Source organism: Mastomys coucha, unplaced genomic scaffold, assembly GCF_008632895.1.
Source record: "Mastomys coucha isolate ucsf_1 unplaced genomic scaffold, UCSF_Mcou_1 pScaffold21, whole genome shotgun sequence".
NCBI lineage: Eukaryota > Metazoa > Chordata > Mammalia > Rodentia > Muridae > Mastomys > Mastomys coucha.
Genome location: NW_022196904.1, coordinates 172,275,231 through 172,285,677, shown reverse-complemented (window position 1 = coordinate 172,285,677; position 10,447 = coordinate 172,275,231). Strand labels below are relative to the sequence as shown.

General features: G+C 43.8%; 1 protein-coding gene across 2 annotated transcripts in view; it reads left to right on the top strand.

The window, feature by feature from the left end:
- Positions 1-10,447, top strand: part of Tll2 (tolloid like 2) — a 124,439-nt gene that overhangs the window by 63,325 nt on the left and 50,667 nt on the right. For both annotated transcript variants that reach the window (XM_031390299.1, XM_031390300.1), the window contains exons 4-5: positions 623-778; positions 4,103-4,220. In XM_031390299.1, coding sequence (XP_031246159.1) covers positions 623-778; positions 4,103-4,220 — 274 coding nt within the window. The remainder of the gene's footprint in view (positions 1-622; positions 779-4,102; positions 4,221-10,447) is intronic.

The following is a 10,447-nucleotide window of genomic DNA, read 5'->3' as shown; positions in this document are numbered from 1 at the left end:
CCGGATGACCTGTGGAGGTCCAGCACGGATGGATTCAGTCAGGGAAGCACACCGGATGACCTATGGAGGTCCAGCACGGATGGATTCAGTCAGGGAAGCACACCAGGTGACCTGTGGAGGTCCAGCACAGATGGATTCAGTCAGGGAAGCACACCGGATGACCTATGGAGGTCCAGCACAGATGGATTCAGTCAGGGAAGCACACCGGATGACCGGTGGAGGTCCAGCACGGATGGATTCAGTCAGGGAATCCCAGATTGAACATTCTCCTCTGTCCATCCCCACTATTTTCAGGGTCCTTTTTGAACTTAGAACCTTCTTTTAATATTAAAGATTAATTATATGTATATGTGTGGAGTTGGGGTGGGTGGGTGCATGTGAATGTAGTGCCCATGGATGGCAGAAGAGGGCGTTGGTTCTCTGGAGCCATTTGATCTTAGCCAGTTCACGTAAAAACCAACTATTGAATATTACTTACCAGGTTCTCAAAAATCTTGGTAGGTAAAATGCTCCCTTAGAACACAGGTTTATCTACCCCCATGTCAGTTCACCATCAATAAGCTTGAGCATAACTAGCAGAAGATGTTGTGGCAAGGTAACTGACCCATTGACTGTCTTGCAGATGGCAAGGATGGCACCACATTTCTGCCTGGCGCTGGGACCTCAAACACTACTGCTAAGACCTTCTCTGCTCGGGTCCGAAGAGCTACAACCTCAAGGACAGAGCGGATTTGGCCTGGTGGAGTCATTCCTTATGTCATCGGAGGGAACTTTACTGGTCAGTAGCCCTAGATGTGACCCCTTTGGAGCCAGTATTTGAGCTCTCAGGCTTCAGAAGGGACTCCGTAGGAATGTGTGGGTGCCGGGACAACAGCAGTCCCTCCGGCTAAGGTTTCCTTGGGTCAGTGTAGCGTGATATCAGGCCTCTGTTGGGGCTGTGTATGCAGAGGTCACCCTGTTCTGAAGGCTTGGTGGGGAGCAGGGAGTCTCATCAGGTCAGCATTAAAAGGCTTAAACAGTGAGCAGAAGACAAGAATGGAGCTGTCCATGGTGGCTTCCGGCCTCTTTCCCTTGGCTGGGAAACAGTGCCCCACATGGTAATCAGAGGCTACACACAGGCATCACACAACGTGGCATGACTCTACATCCTGGCTCCACCCCTGACAAATCTTTTAACATGTATGTCTGCAGTTCCCTGTTCTTTAAATAGGGCTGGTAGCTGGGCATGGTGGTGCACACCTTTAATTCCAGGGCTTTGGAGGCAGAGGCAGGTGAATCTTTGTGAGTTCGAGGTCAGCCTGATCTACAAAATTTGTCCAGGACAGTTAGGGACACATAGGGAAGCCCTTTCTTGCAAAACCAAACCAAACCAACCAAAACAAACCAATAAAAAAGAAAGAGAGAAAGAAAGAGAGAAAGGAAGGAAGGAAGAGATGGTGATAGAATTAAATGAGTTAAAACAGGTAAGAACTTAAGAACTGAGCCCAATGTACCATGGTATTATCTTTGCACTATGCAAATCACCTAAACTGAAGCTGGGGCTGCTGCCCCTGGGCAAGCCTTCCCTGCAGAGCCTTGTCTCCTTTTCCTTCCTCTTTTCTCCTTAGCCAGCCTCACCAGCCACCTTCCTGTTCTATGTGCTGCCCATCCCCAGGTCCCTAGCACGTGTGCACTCTCCTGTCTCCTGGGACACTACCCCAGAGCTTTACCCGACTGGCTTCTGATCAAACGATATATCAAAGTCAATCCTCCTGGATCCTCATCACCCACACCAGCATGTACAGCCCCCTCTGTAACTTTAACAGCATTCACTGTGATCCAAAGTTTCTCCGCTTGTATTTGTGTTTACTTGCCCAAGCTCTGTGGGAGCAGGGATAACCCCTCTTTTCATTCCTGCATGTCCAGCACCTAGGATAGTGCCTGGTACAGAGTAGGAGCTCCCCATTTCTGCCCACAGGAGGCCTGCAGTACTTCACTGGCTGGATGCCTGAGCAAAAAGCCCCACTGAGTGAGCATCCTAGCCTCTCAGTACCTTTATAAGCTTTTTACCTCCCTGGAACACTGAGGCTTCTGTAAGAAGTGGCTGAAAGAAGCATATGGCTCAATGACTTGCCACAGCCACTGAGAACTAAACTAGAGCAGTTAGCAGCAGATCAGCAGGCCTGAGAGTGGATACGCAGATCCTGGGAGAGAGGGTACCTTCAGAGGCTACCCATTCTGCTTGGGGACATTATGCTAGCTTCCCCATGCTTAATCGGGGATGGCCATGAGAAAATGGAGACATCTTCTCCCTATCATTCAGACAGAACATCAGAGAAAGCTGCACACTGAGAGATTAAAATGCATCCCTGAGAGCAGCTACCACTGCTCTTTGGTAAACACTCTTTCTGGTCTAGCGTGCTATTTTTCTGACCAAAATATATTGCCTTCATCAACATGAGCTAACCTTGTATAGTAGAATATTTTTCACAGGGTTTTATGTTATTGTGTAATTAGTAGGCTTGCTATTTTCATAGGTAGTTAAGCTACAAATAATGTAAACCTTAAGTATGCCAAGATGTAAAATAAATAGACAGCTAAGTTAATCTTACATGCATATTTTTGAGAGATAATATAACACTGTATCCATATTATATTATCGACTATGGTGGAGGTTTTCCTCGTTTATTTATTCATTTATTTTACATCATTGTAAACTCAGGTCTCTGCTCCATCCCCCCCTGCACTCTTCAATTATTTGTTTCTAGAAACTTCTCATTGCTACGAGCAAAGTTAAAATATTTTTATTCTTTCCTCTTGATAGATGTTAGAGAATACTTACTGACTTGACATGACTGTCAGCCCAAGGCTTGATCATTCAATAACTTTCCAAACAAGGAACCATGAAAACAGGGTCAGGAAAAGTATAAAATTCAACTGTTTGCAAAATTCTCACAGGAAGGACTAGAAAACCCCTAGAGGACCCTAGAAAACACTGAAACGCCACTCAGAGTACATAGATGTATGTGTGCAAATAGATGTATAGAGTGCATGGGAGCACTCTCCTGCAGGTGTGCGACTAGATTATAGAGTGCATGGGAGCACTCTCCTGCAGGTGTGATAGAAAATGAGATCACAATGTCATGCTGGAGAGAGAACTCCCTCTAATCCAGCAACCACCAATTGAGTGGCCCGGGTAAGACAAGCATGTAGAATATACTTTTAATACAAAGGAAAAGCTGGGGAGCCTAGGACACTGTCTACTGTTAGTATCCCTCCCAACACACAAACTCCAAGTCTCTAGGTTTTGAGTATTCGGGAGATCTATCTATCTATCTATCTATCTATCTATCTATCTATCTATCTATCTATCTATCTATCTATCTAAAATGAATCTTTTACCTACATGTTTGTCTGTGTGTGCAGTGCCTGCAGAAGCCAGAAGAGGGTATTGAATATCCTGGGATGATTATGAGCTGCCTTATTGGTAGTGGGAATTGAACCTGGGTCCTCTGGAAGGGCAACAAGTGCTTTGAACCACCGAGCCATCTCTCTAGCCACAGCATGCCCCTCAACAAATTGTCTTTTCAGCTTTTCTGAATGAATCTCACTATTTAGATGAGTCGTGCCTTGAATGTGTGGTGATGCAGTTCTTGCCTCTGTCTCCTTGGTACTTAGATGGCCGACTGGCATCAGCATCCTCAGCAGAGGGAATTGTGATTCCCAGAAGATTTCTTTTCTGGGTTACTTTAAAAAGCCTCTTAAAGACAATTTAAACTGTTCAGCAAACCTACATATATACACAAGATAGTCTAAGTGCTGACCTGATATATTTATAATGTATAATTGTATAATGATACATTATTTCATGGTCCACACAACCCAATTAATGAACACATTCATCACCTCCCTAGTTACAGGTGTGTGTGTGTGTTTAGATGATATTGACACTTCAAATCTCTCTTAAGCCTCAAGAAAAAAACAAAACAAACAAAAAAAGACCCCATAGCATTATCAACAAGATTTTTAAGTATCAGAGCAAACTTTGTCTTAAGACTGTGTCTCCATGTTTGAAGAAGGTATGCCCAGGAGCAAAGTGACCAGCATTGCCTCGTCGTTTCAGGCACCCAGAGGGCCATTTTCAAACAGGCCATGAGGCACTGGGAGAAGCACACCTGTGTGACCTTCATAGAGAGGACGGATGAGGAAAGCTTCATCGTTTTCAGTTACAGGACCTGTGGGTAAGTAGGAGGCAAGGCTGCCTCAGCACAGGAGGAGGCAACAGAAGGATGTGGGTTCTGGATGTTTCTGTCACTGGACATTTCCACTGAGCTGTGATTTATGGAAGGACAGGGTTGGCTGGAAGCTCTTTGTTCTCAGTGAAATCGCAGAGCAGGTGAGTTCCTAGTGTGACTCCAGGAAGACTCACTGTTGTGGGGTGGGGGGTCCTCTCACCAGGACGGCATGGCTGATGATTCATGACTTAGGTCAGGACTCCCCGGAAGAGCGGACAGCTGATGAAGTGACGGGCTTTCCCTGCTCACAAGTGGGTGTTTGAATGTATGGACGTCTGCCATTGTAGAGGCCCCACGGGTTTACAGACTTCCCACAGAAACCGTATTGTACAATGATTGGGTTATTATAGGAGAAACCTGTTAGGCTAGCTGGGGAGATGGCTCAGTGGGAAAGAGCTTGCCGTGCAACTATGAGGACGCTAGTTCAGATCCCCAGTCCCTGTGTAACAGCCATGGGTGATGGATATGTCTATAACTCCAGAGGTGGGGCCCAGAGACAGGTGAATCCCCAGAACCCTAACCAGCTAGGCTTCCCAAAATGGTGAGCTCTGGGTTCTCTGAGTTCCTGTGTCAAAAAACAAAGTAACAAAGTGGAGATCAATAGAGAGAAGCACCTGAAACTGACCTCTTGTCTGCCCACATGCATGCAAGGGTAAATACACGCACACTCACACTCACACACACACACACACACACGCACACGCACACGCACATGCATGCACGCACACACATGCATGTACACAAACACACATATGCAGGCACACACGCACACTCACACTCACACACACACTCACACACACACACACAAAATGTCTGTCGTGCTGACAAATGTAAGTGATATGATATCTTACCCAGGGTCTTATATTGGATTTAAAAAAAAATCCCAGCCAGATGCTCTTCACATAGATGATTACTAAAGAAACAACTGAACTTTGAAGGGAAAGGCAAATAAGTTGGCAGCAAATGCAAGCAAAGAAGGAAGCACAGATAACAAGCTCATCTACAAATAAGGCTTTCACTGTTTTGTTTTAAAATTTTTAATTAATTATCTAATTAATTTTGGAATGCTAGGCATCAAAACCAGGGACTTGTGCATATTAGGCAAGGGTTCTACTACTGAGCTACATCCCTGCTGTCATTTGTAAAGTCAGAGGATTAAAAAAAAATAGGACCTTCATATTGAGAAATGGTACAAGCTACGGTGAGGGTCAGGCTGCATACATATTTAGTGTGCATATGTCAGGCATATAGAGAGCATTAGGAAGCATAAGACAAGCCTAGTGTATCCAAGGGGCGTGGGAAAACATCACTGGGATGCTTGGTTTATTTCTCTAAGTCCAAATAGGTCGGCATCAAGTTGGAAAAAAATAATTAGGGATTTGTAGAGGATTTGGAAGATACAGCTAATCGGGTTGATGTTGCAGGTCTGTTAGTTTATACCCCGATAACATGTCTTTAAATGCACATGGAAGGCAGAGATGCCTGCCCATCCAGTAAATATTAGGAATATGTCAGTAGCCTGAGGAGATGGTAAAGTGATTCCTACACCAGTTGGAAGACCTGAGTTCAGACCCCCAGAGCCCACCTAAAGCTGGATAGAGCAGGGCATGGCTTTAACCACAGTGTTCTGAAGGGGAGGTGAGATGAGATGAGAGGCAGAGACCGAAGAACCTTCAGCTCACTGGCTGAGTAATCCAGTGAACTCTGAAGTGAACAATGGGAGGTGTTGTCTCAAATAAGGTAGAAAGTGAGGACCAACACCCTAGGCTGCTCACTGACCACAACATGTGTGTTCTGGGACACACATACCTGCAAATGTGTGTATACATGCATGCAGTACACACATTTTAAAAGCAAAATCAAGCAATAAATTTTAAGAACATCTTAATAGGTTGTAAAAGTTTGAAACAGCATTAAAATATTCTTGTATTGAGAAGCAATGATGGGCTTGAGATAGCTCAGTGGTTAAGAACACTGACTGCTCTTCTAGAGGTCCTGAGTTCAATTCTCAGCAGCAACTACATAGTGGCTCACAACCAACTGTAATGGGATCCAGTGCCCTCCTCTCATGTATCTGAAGAAAGTGACAGTATACTCATATAGAATAAATAAATATTTAAAGAAAAGAAAGAAAAAAGGAAAGCAATGAAATGGCATGGTAATAAGAGTAAACACTCCTATTATTGGTCTTTTTTTAAAGATTTATTTTATTTATTTTATGTGTATGAGTACACTGTAGCTATACAGATGGCCACGAGCCATCATGTGTGTGGCTGCTGGGAATTGAACTCAGGACCTCTGCCAGCCCCGCTCGCTCCGGCCCCCACTCACTCTGGCCCTGCTCACTCTGGCATAATTCACTGTAGCTGTCTTCAGACGCACCAGAAAAGGACGTCCCATCTCATTACAGATGGTTGTGAGCCACCATGTGGTTGCTGGGATCCGAACTCAGGACCTTCAGAAGAGCAGTCAGAGCTTTTACCCTCTGAGCCATCTCACCAGCCCTAGAGTAAACACTCTTTTGTTAAAAACTCCACTTGGTCTATAGCTTTAATCAGGTAATCAAGATCTGCATAATGTCTAGTAATGAAATCGCTACAGTTCAAAGGGAAAGAGATAAAGCTAAAGATATGCCCACAAAATAAATCACATTGCTAATTAAGAATGATGATGACATTGTTAATTCATAGAAGCTGGTGGTCTCTTGTGTGTATGTGTGTGTGTGTGTGTGTGTGTGTGTGTGTGTGTGTGTAAAACACCATTACAAAAGAATTAACCCAATGAGAACACAAATAAACACACAAAGCAAAACATTATAGGGCTAATAAACCCAAGAGTGAATTCTTTGACCAAATAAAAACAGTAGATAACTACTTCAGGCAGGAAAGAGCAACAGTGCAGAAACACACAAACTTAGAAGGAGAGAAAAGGGAAATAGCTGGAGAAACAGCAGCAGAATCGTGAATAGTTCCTGCAACACTGAGGGTAAGAAATGTGGATAACTCCAAGGTAAATACGTAGCATTGGCACAGACCAAGAACTTTGTAGGCTTAGATTTTTCACAACCTACTTTAATAAGGGTTCTTAAATGCTTTAACCTCCCTTCTAGCCCAACACCCACCAGAGGTAGTGGAAAGGAAAGGTTAATAGGACAAAAGGGGGATGTGGGACTGACTGTGTAGAAATAGTTCTTTGGGGTGATCCCATTCTTTGTTGTCAGGATAGCAACAGTTCAGTTCACACCAATCAGCAGCGGTAACTTGGTCCACTCTCAAATACCATTCACAAATTTACAACAGCAGTTCTATCCAGAAGAAACCTCGAGGCTCTGCCAATGGGCCCAAGTCCAAGAAAGTGGCAAGAAGGCACCGGAACACCACCAGAAGTTCTTTGGTGTGTTTCTTTCTGGGAAATCATGACAAATGAAGATTAGCCAAGAAGGCAAGGAGAACCAATGCCACGCAGCATTGTCCACTGTCTGTTGGACTATATTTATATTCTTTCCAAACATCACATGTTCTCTCAAGCATCTACTCACTCTACCCAAACACCACATTCCTTTTTTCCGGGCTGCTTCCGGAAGAATTCCATGTGTATGTTCTCAGCAAAACACCCTCCCATGTGTGTTTTCAGCAAAAACATCCTCTCATAAGACAGTTTTCAGAAAACATCACATGACACAACTGAGTCTCCAAAGAAACAAGAAATTTCGACTTCATATGTTTGAGAGAGGGTCTTACCATATAGCCCTGGCTAACCTGGCCTATACATAGGCCAGGCTGGCCTCCTCTGACTCTGCCTCTAGGGGCTTTCATTAAAACGTGATCACCACAATACCTGGCACATACTGTGCTAGATAGCAGCACATTTTTGCTGTTCTCTTTCCTCCCTCTTCCTCACCTCCCTCCATCCCTGTTCTTTCCTTTCAGGCTCCTCCCCTCAGACCACTTTCCTCTTTCATGTCCCATGTGCCCTTTTGCCCATGATCCATCCTTTCTCATCACCTAATATTATCCTTTCTTAGTTACCTAAGATTTTTGTATTTTACTCTTATTTACCTGTTTATATACATACATTATAAGCCAGGATCTGCACATGAGGGAGAACATGTGGGTTCTGTCTTCCTGAGTTTGGGGTTACTGTGCTTAACATGATACTTTATAGATCCATTCATTGTCCTGATTTTACTTTTCCTCACAGTTGAATCACGTTCCATTGTATTTGTGTACCACTTTTTCATTATCCACTAACCTATTGAAGGACACTGTGATGGTTTGCATATGCTTAGCCCTGGGAGTGGCTCTATTGGGAGGTGTGGCCTTGTTGGAGTAGGTGTGTCACTGTGGATGTGGGCTTAAGACCCTTACCCTAGCTGCCTGGAAGCCAGTCTTCCACTAGCAGCCTTCAGTTGAAAATGTAGAACTCCCAGCTTCTACTGTACCATGCCTGCCTGGATGCTGCCATGTCCCTGCCTTGATGATAATGGACTGAATCTCTGAACCTGTAAGCCAGTCCCAATTAAATGTTGTCCTTATAAGAGTTGCCTTGGTCATGGTATCTGTTCACAGCAGGAAAACCCTAACTAAGACAGACACCTAGGCTGGTTCTTGCTATCCTTGCTATCACTAATACAGAAAGCAGCAATAAACATAGATTGTAACATCCCTGTGGTGGGACACAGGGCTCTTTGGGTACATGTCCTGGAGTGATACAGCTGTGCAGAATTGTAACTTTTAAAGGAATTAATAAATGGAAAGAAGAAATTCTTTCCCTTGAACCCCAAATCCAGAGTTGCATGAGGAATTCTTTTAGCTCTTTCAGTGCTATTGACATTGAAACACTGAAGTGTGTAAGAGAAAGAATATTTCCAATGCTTTTTAGAGAACTATCGTGCTATCCTGAAAGCACCCATAATGGATGAAGAATTGACAAGTTCAGTTGTACCTCACACGAATAGCTATGCAAAAGTCCACCTAAGACGTTAGAACTCCCGTAGGAGAGCAGAAGAAAGACTACCCATCAGTTTGTCTAGAACACAAGACCTGTTTGTACTCGGGACATCTACTCACATAGTTGACAGATCGGAGAGATCTGGACATACCTCCACAGATGCTGAAGGCATCTGGGTGTCCAACATGCACTTCTGTTTCAAATAGTAACCAGGAGTACATGCTAACTATAAAAGTGGGAATTTTCATCTAAACAGATAGCTCTATATTTGTATGTGTGGGTTTCATGTATATATGAGAACACACTGATCCTCAGGTATTTCCTTTAGAATCAGGAACCATTCAAAGAGATGCCCAGTCAGCACAATTATTTAACACTGTTCTGGAAATACTAACGTGCCTAGATGGGAAAATGAAATCAATACACACAGTGGAGATTGGTAGGAACGAGGCCAAGGTTGCATTATTGAGCGTTAACGTGACCACGTGCCTAGAAACCCCAGAAAGTCAAGTGAGAAACATAAAACCAAAGAGACTCTACTAAGGTGACTGGTCACAAAATGAATAGAAGGTTAAATATGTTCTTTATTCATGCGTAGTCTGACTGGTTTTTAGAATAGGAAATGTTATAACTTTTTTGTTGTCTTTGGATAAGGATTGGAGTAGGGGTGAGAGAGCTCAGTCTTGTGCAACATGGACATGCATACTTACATAACATGTGACAGATGGACTATTCAATGTTTTAATTAAAAAAAGATGTATCTTAGTGTATGTGTATGAGTGTTTTGCCTGTGTATATATATGCTCCTTAGAAAGACCTGGTACCTTTGGAGGCCAGAAGAAGGCATCAGATTCCTGGCAGCTGGCATTTCAGGTAATTGTGAGATGTCATATGGTGCTAGGAATTAAACCCAGTTCATCTGCAAGAGCAGCAAGTGCCATTAACTACTGAGCCATCTCTCCAGCAGAGCAGCAAGGGCCATTAACTACTGAGCCATCTCTCCAGCACCTTTAGTTTCTTTTTTATACCTTTTATTCAAAGTGTTCTGATAAGCCTGGTGCAGTGGTGTATGCCTGGAATTCTAGCACTCCAGAGGTCAAGGCTGGGATATCAAGAAACTTAGGGTCAGTCTGGGCTACATAATGAGTTCTAAGCTTGTCGCGACCACCCTCGACCAGCAAGAATGACGCAACACTCTCTCGGGCTCTTCTCATGCGGTTTAT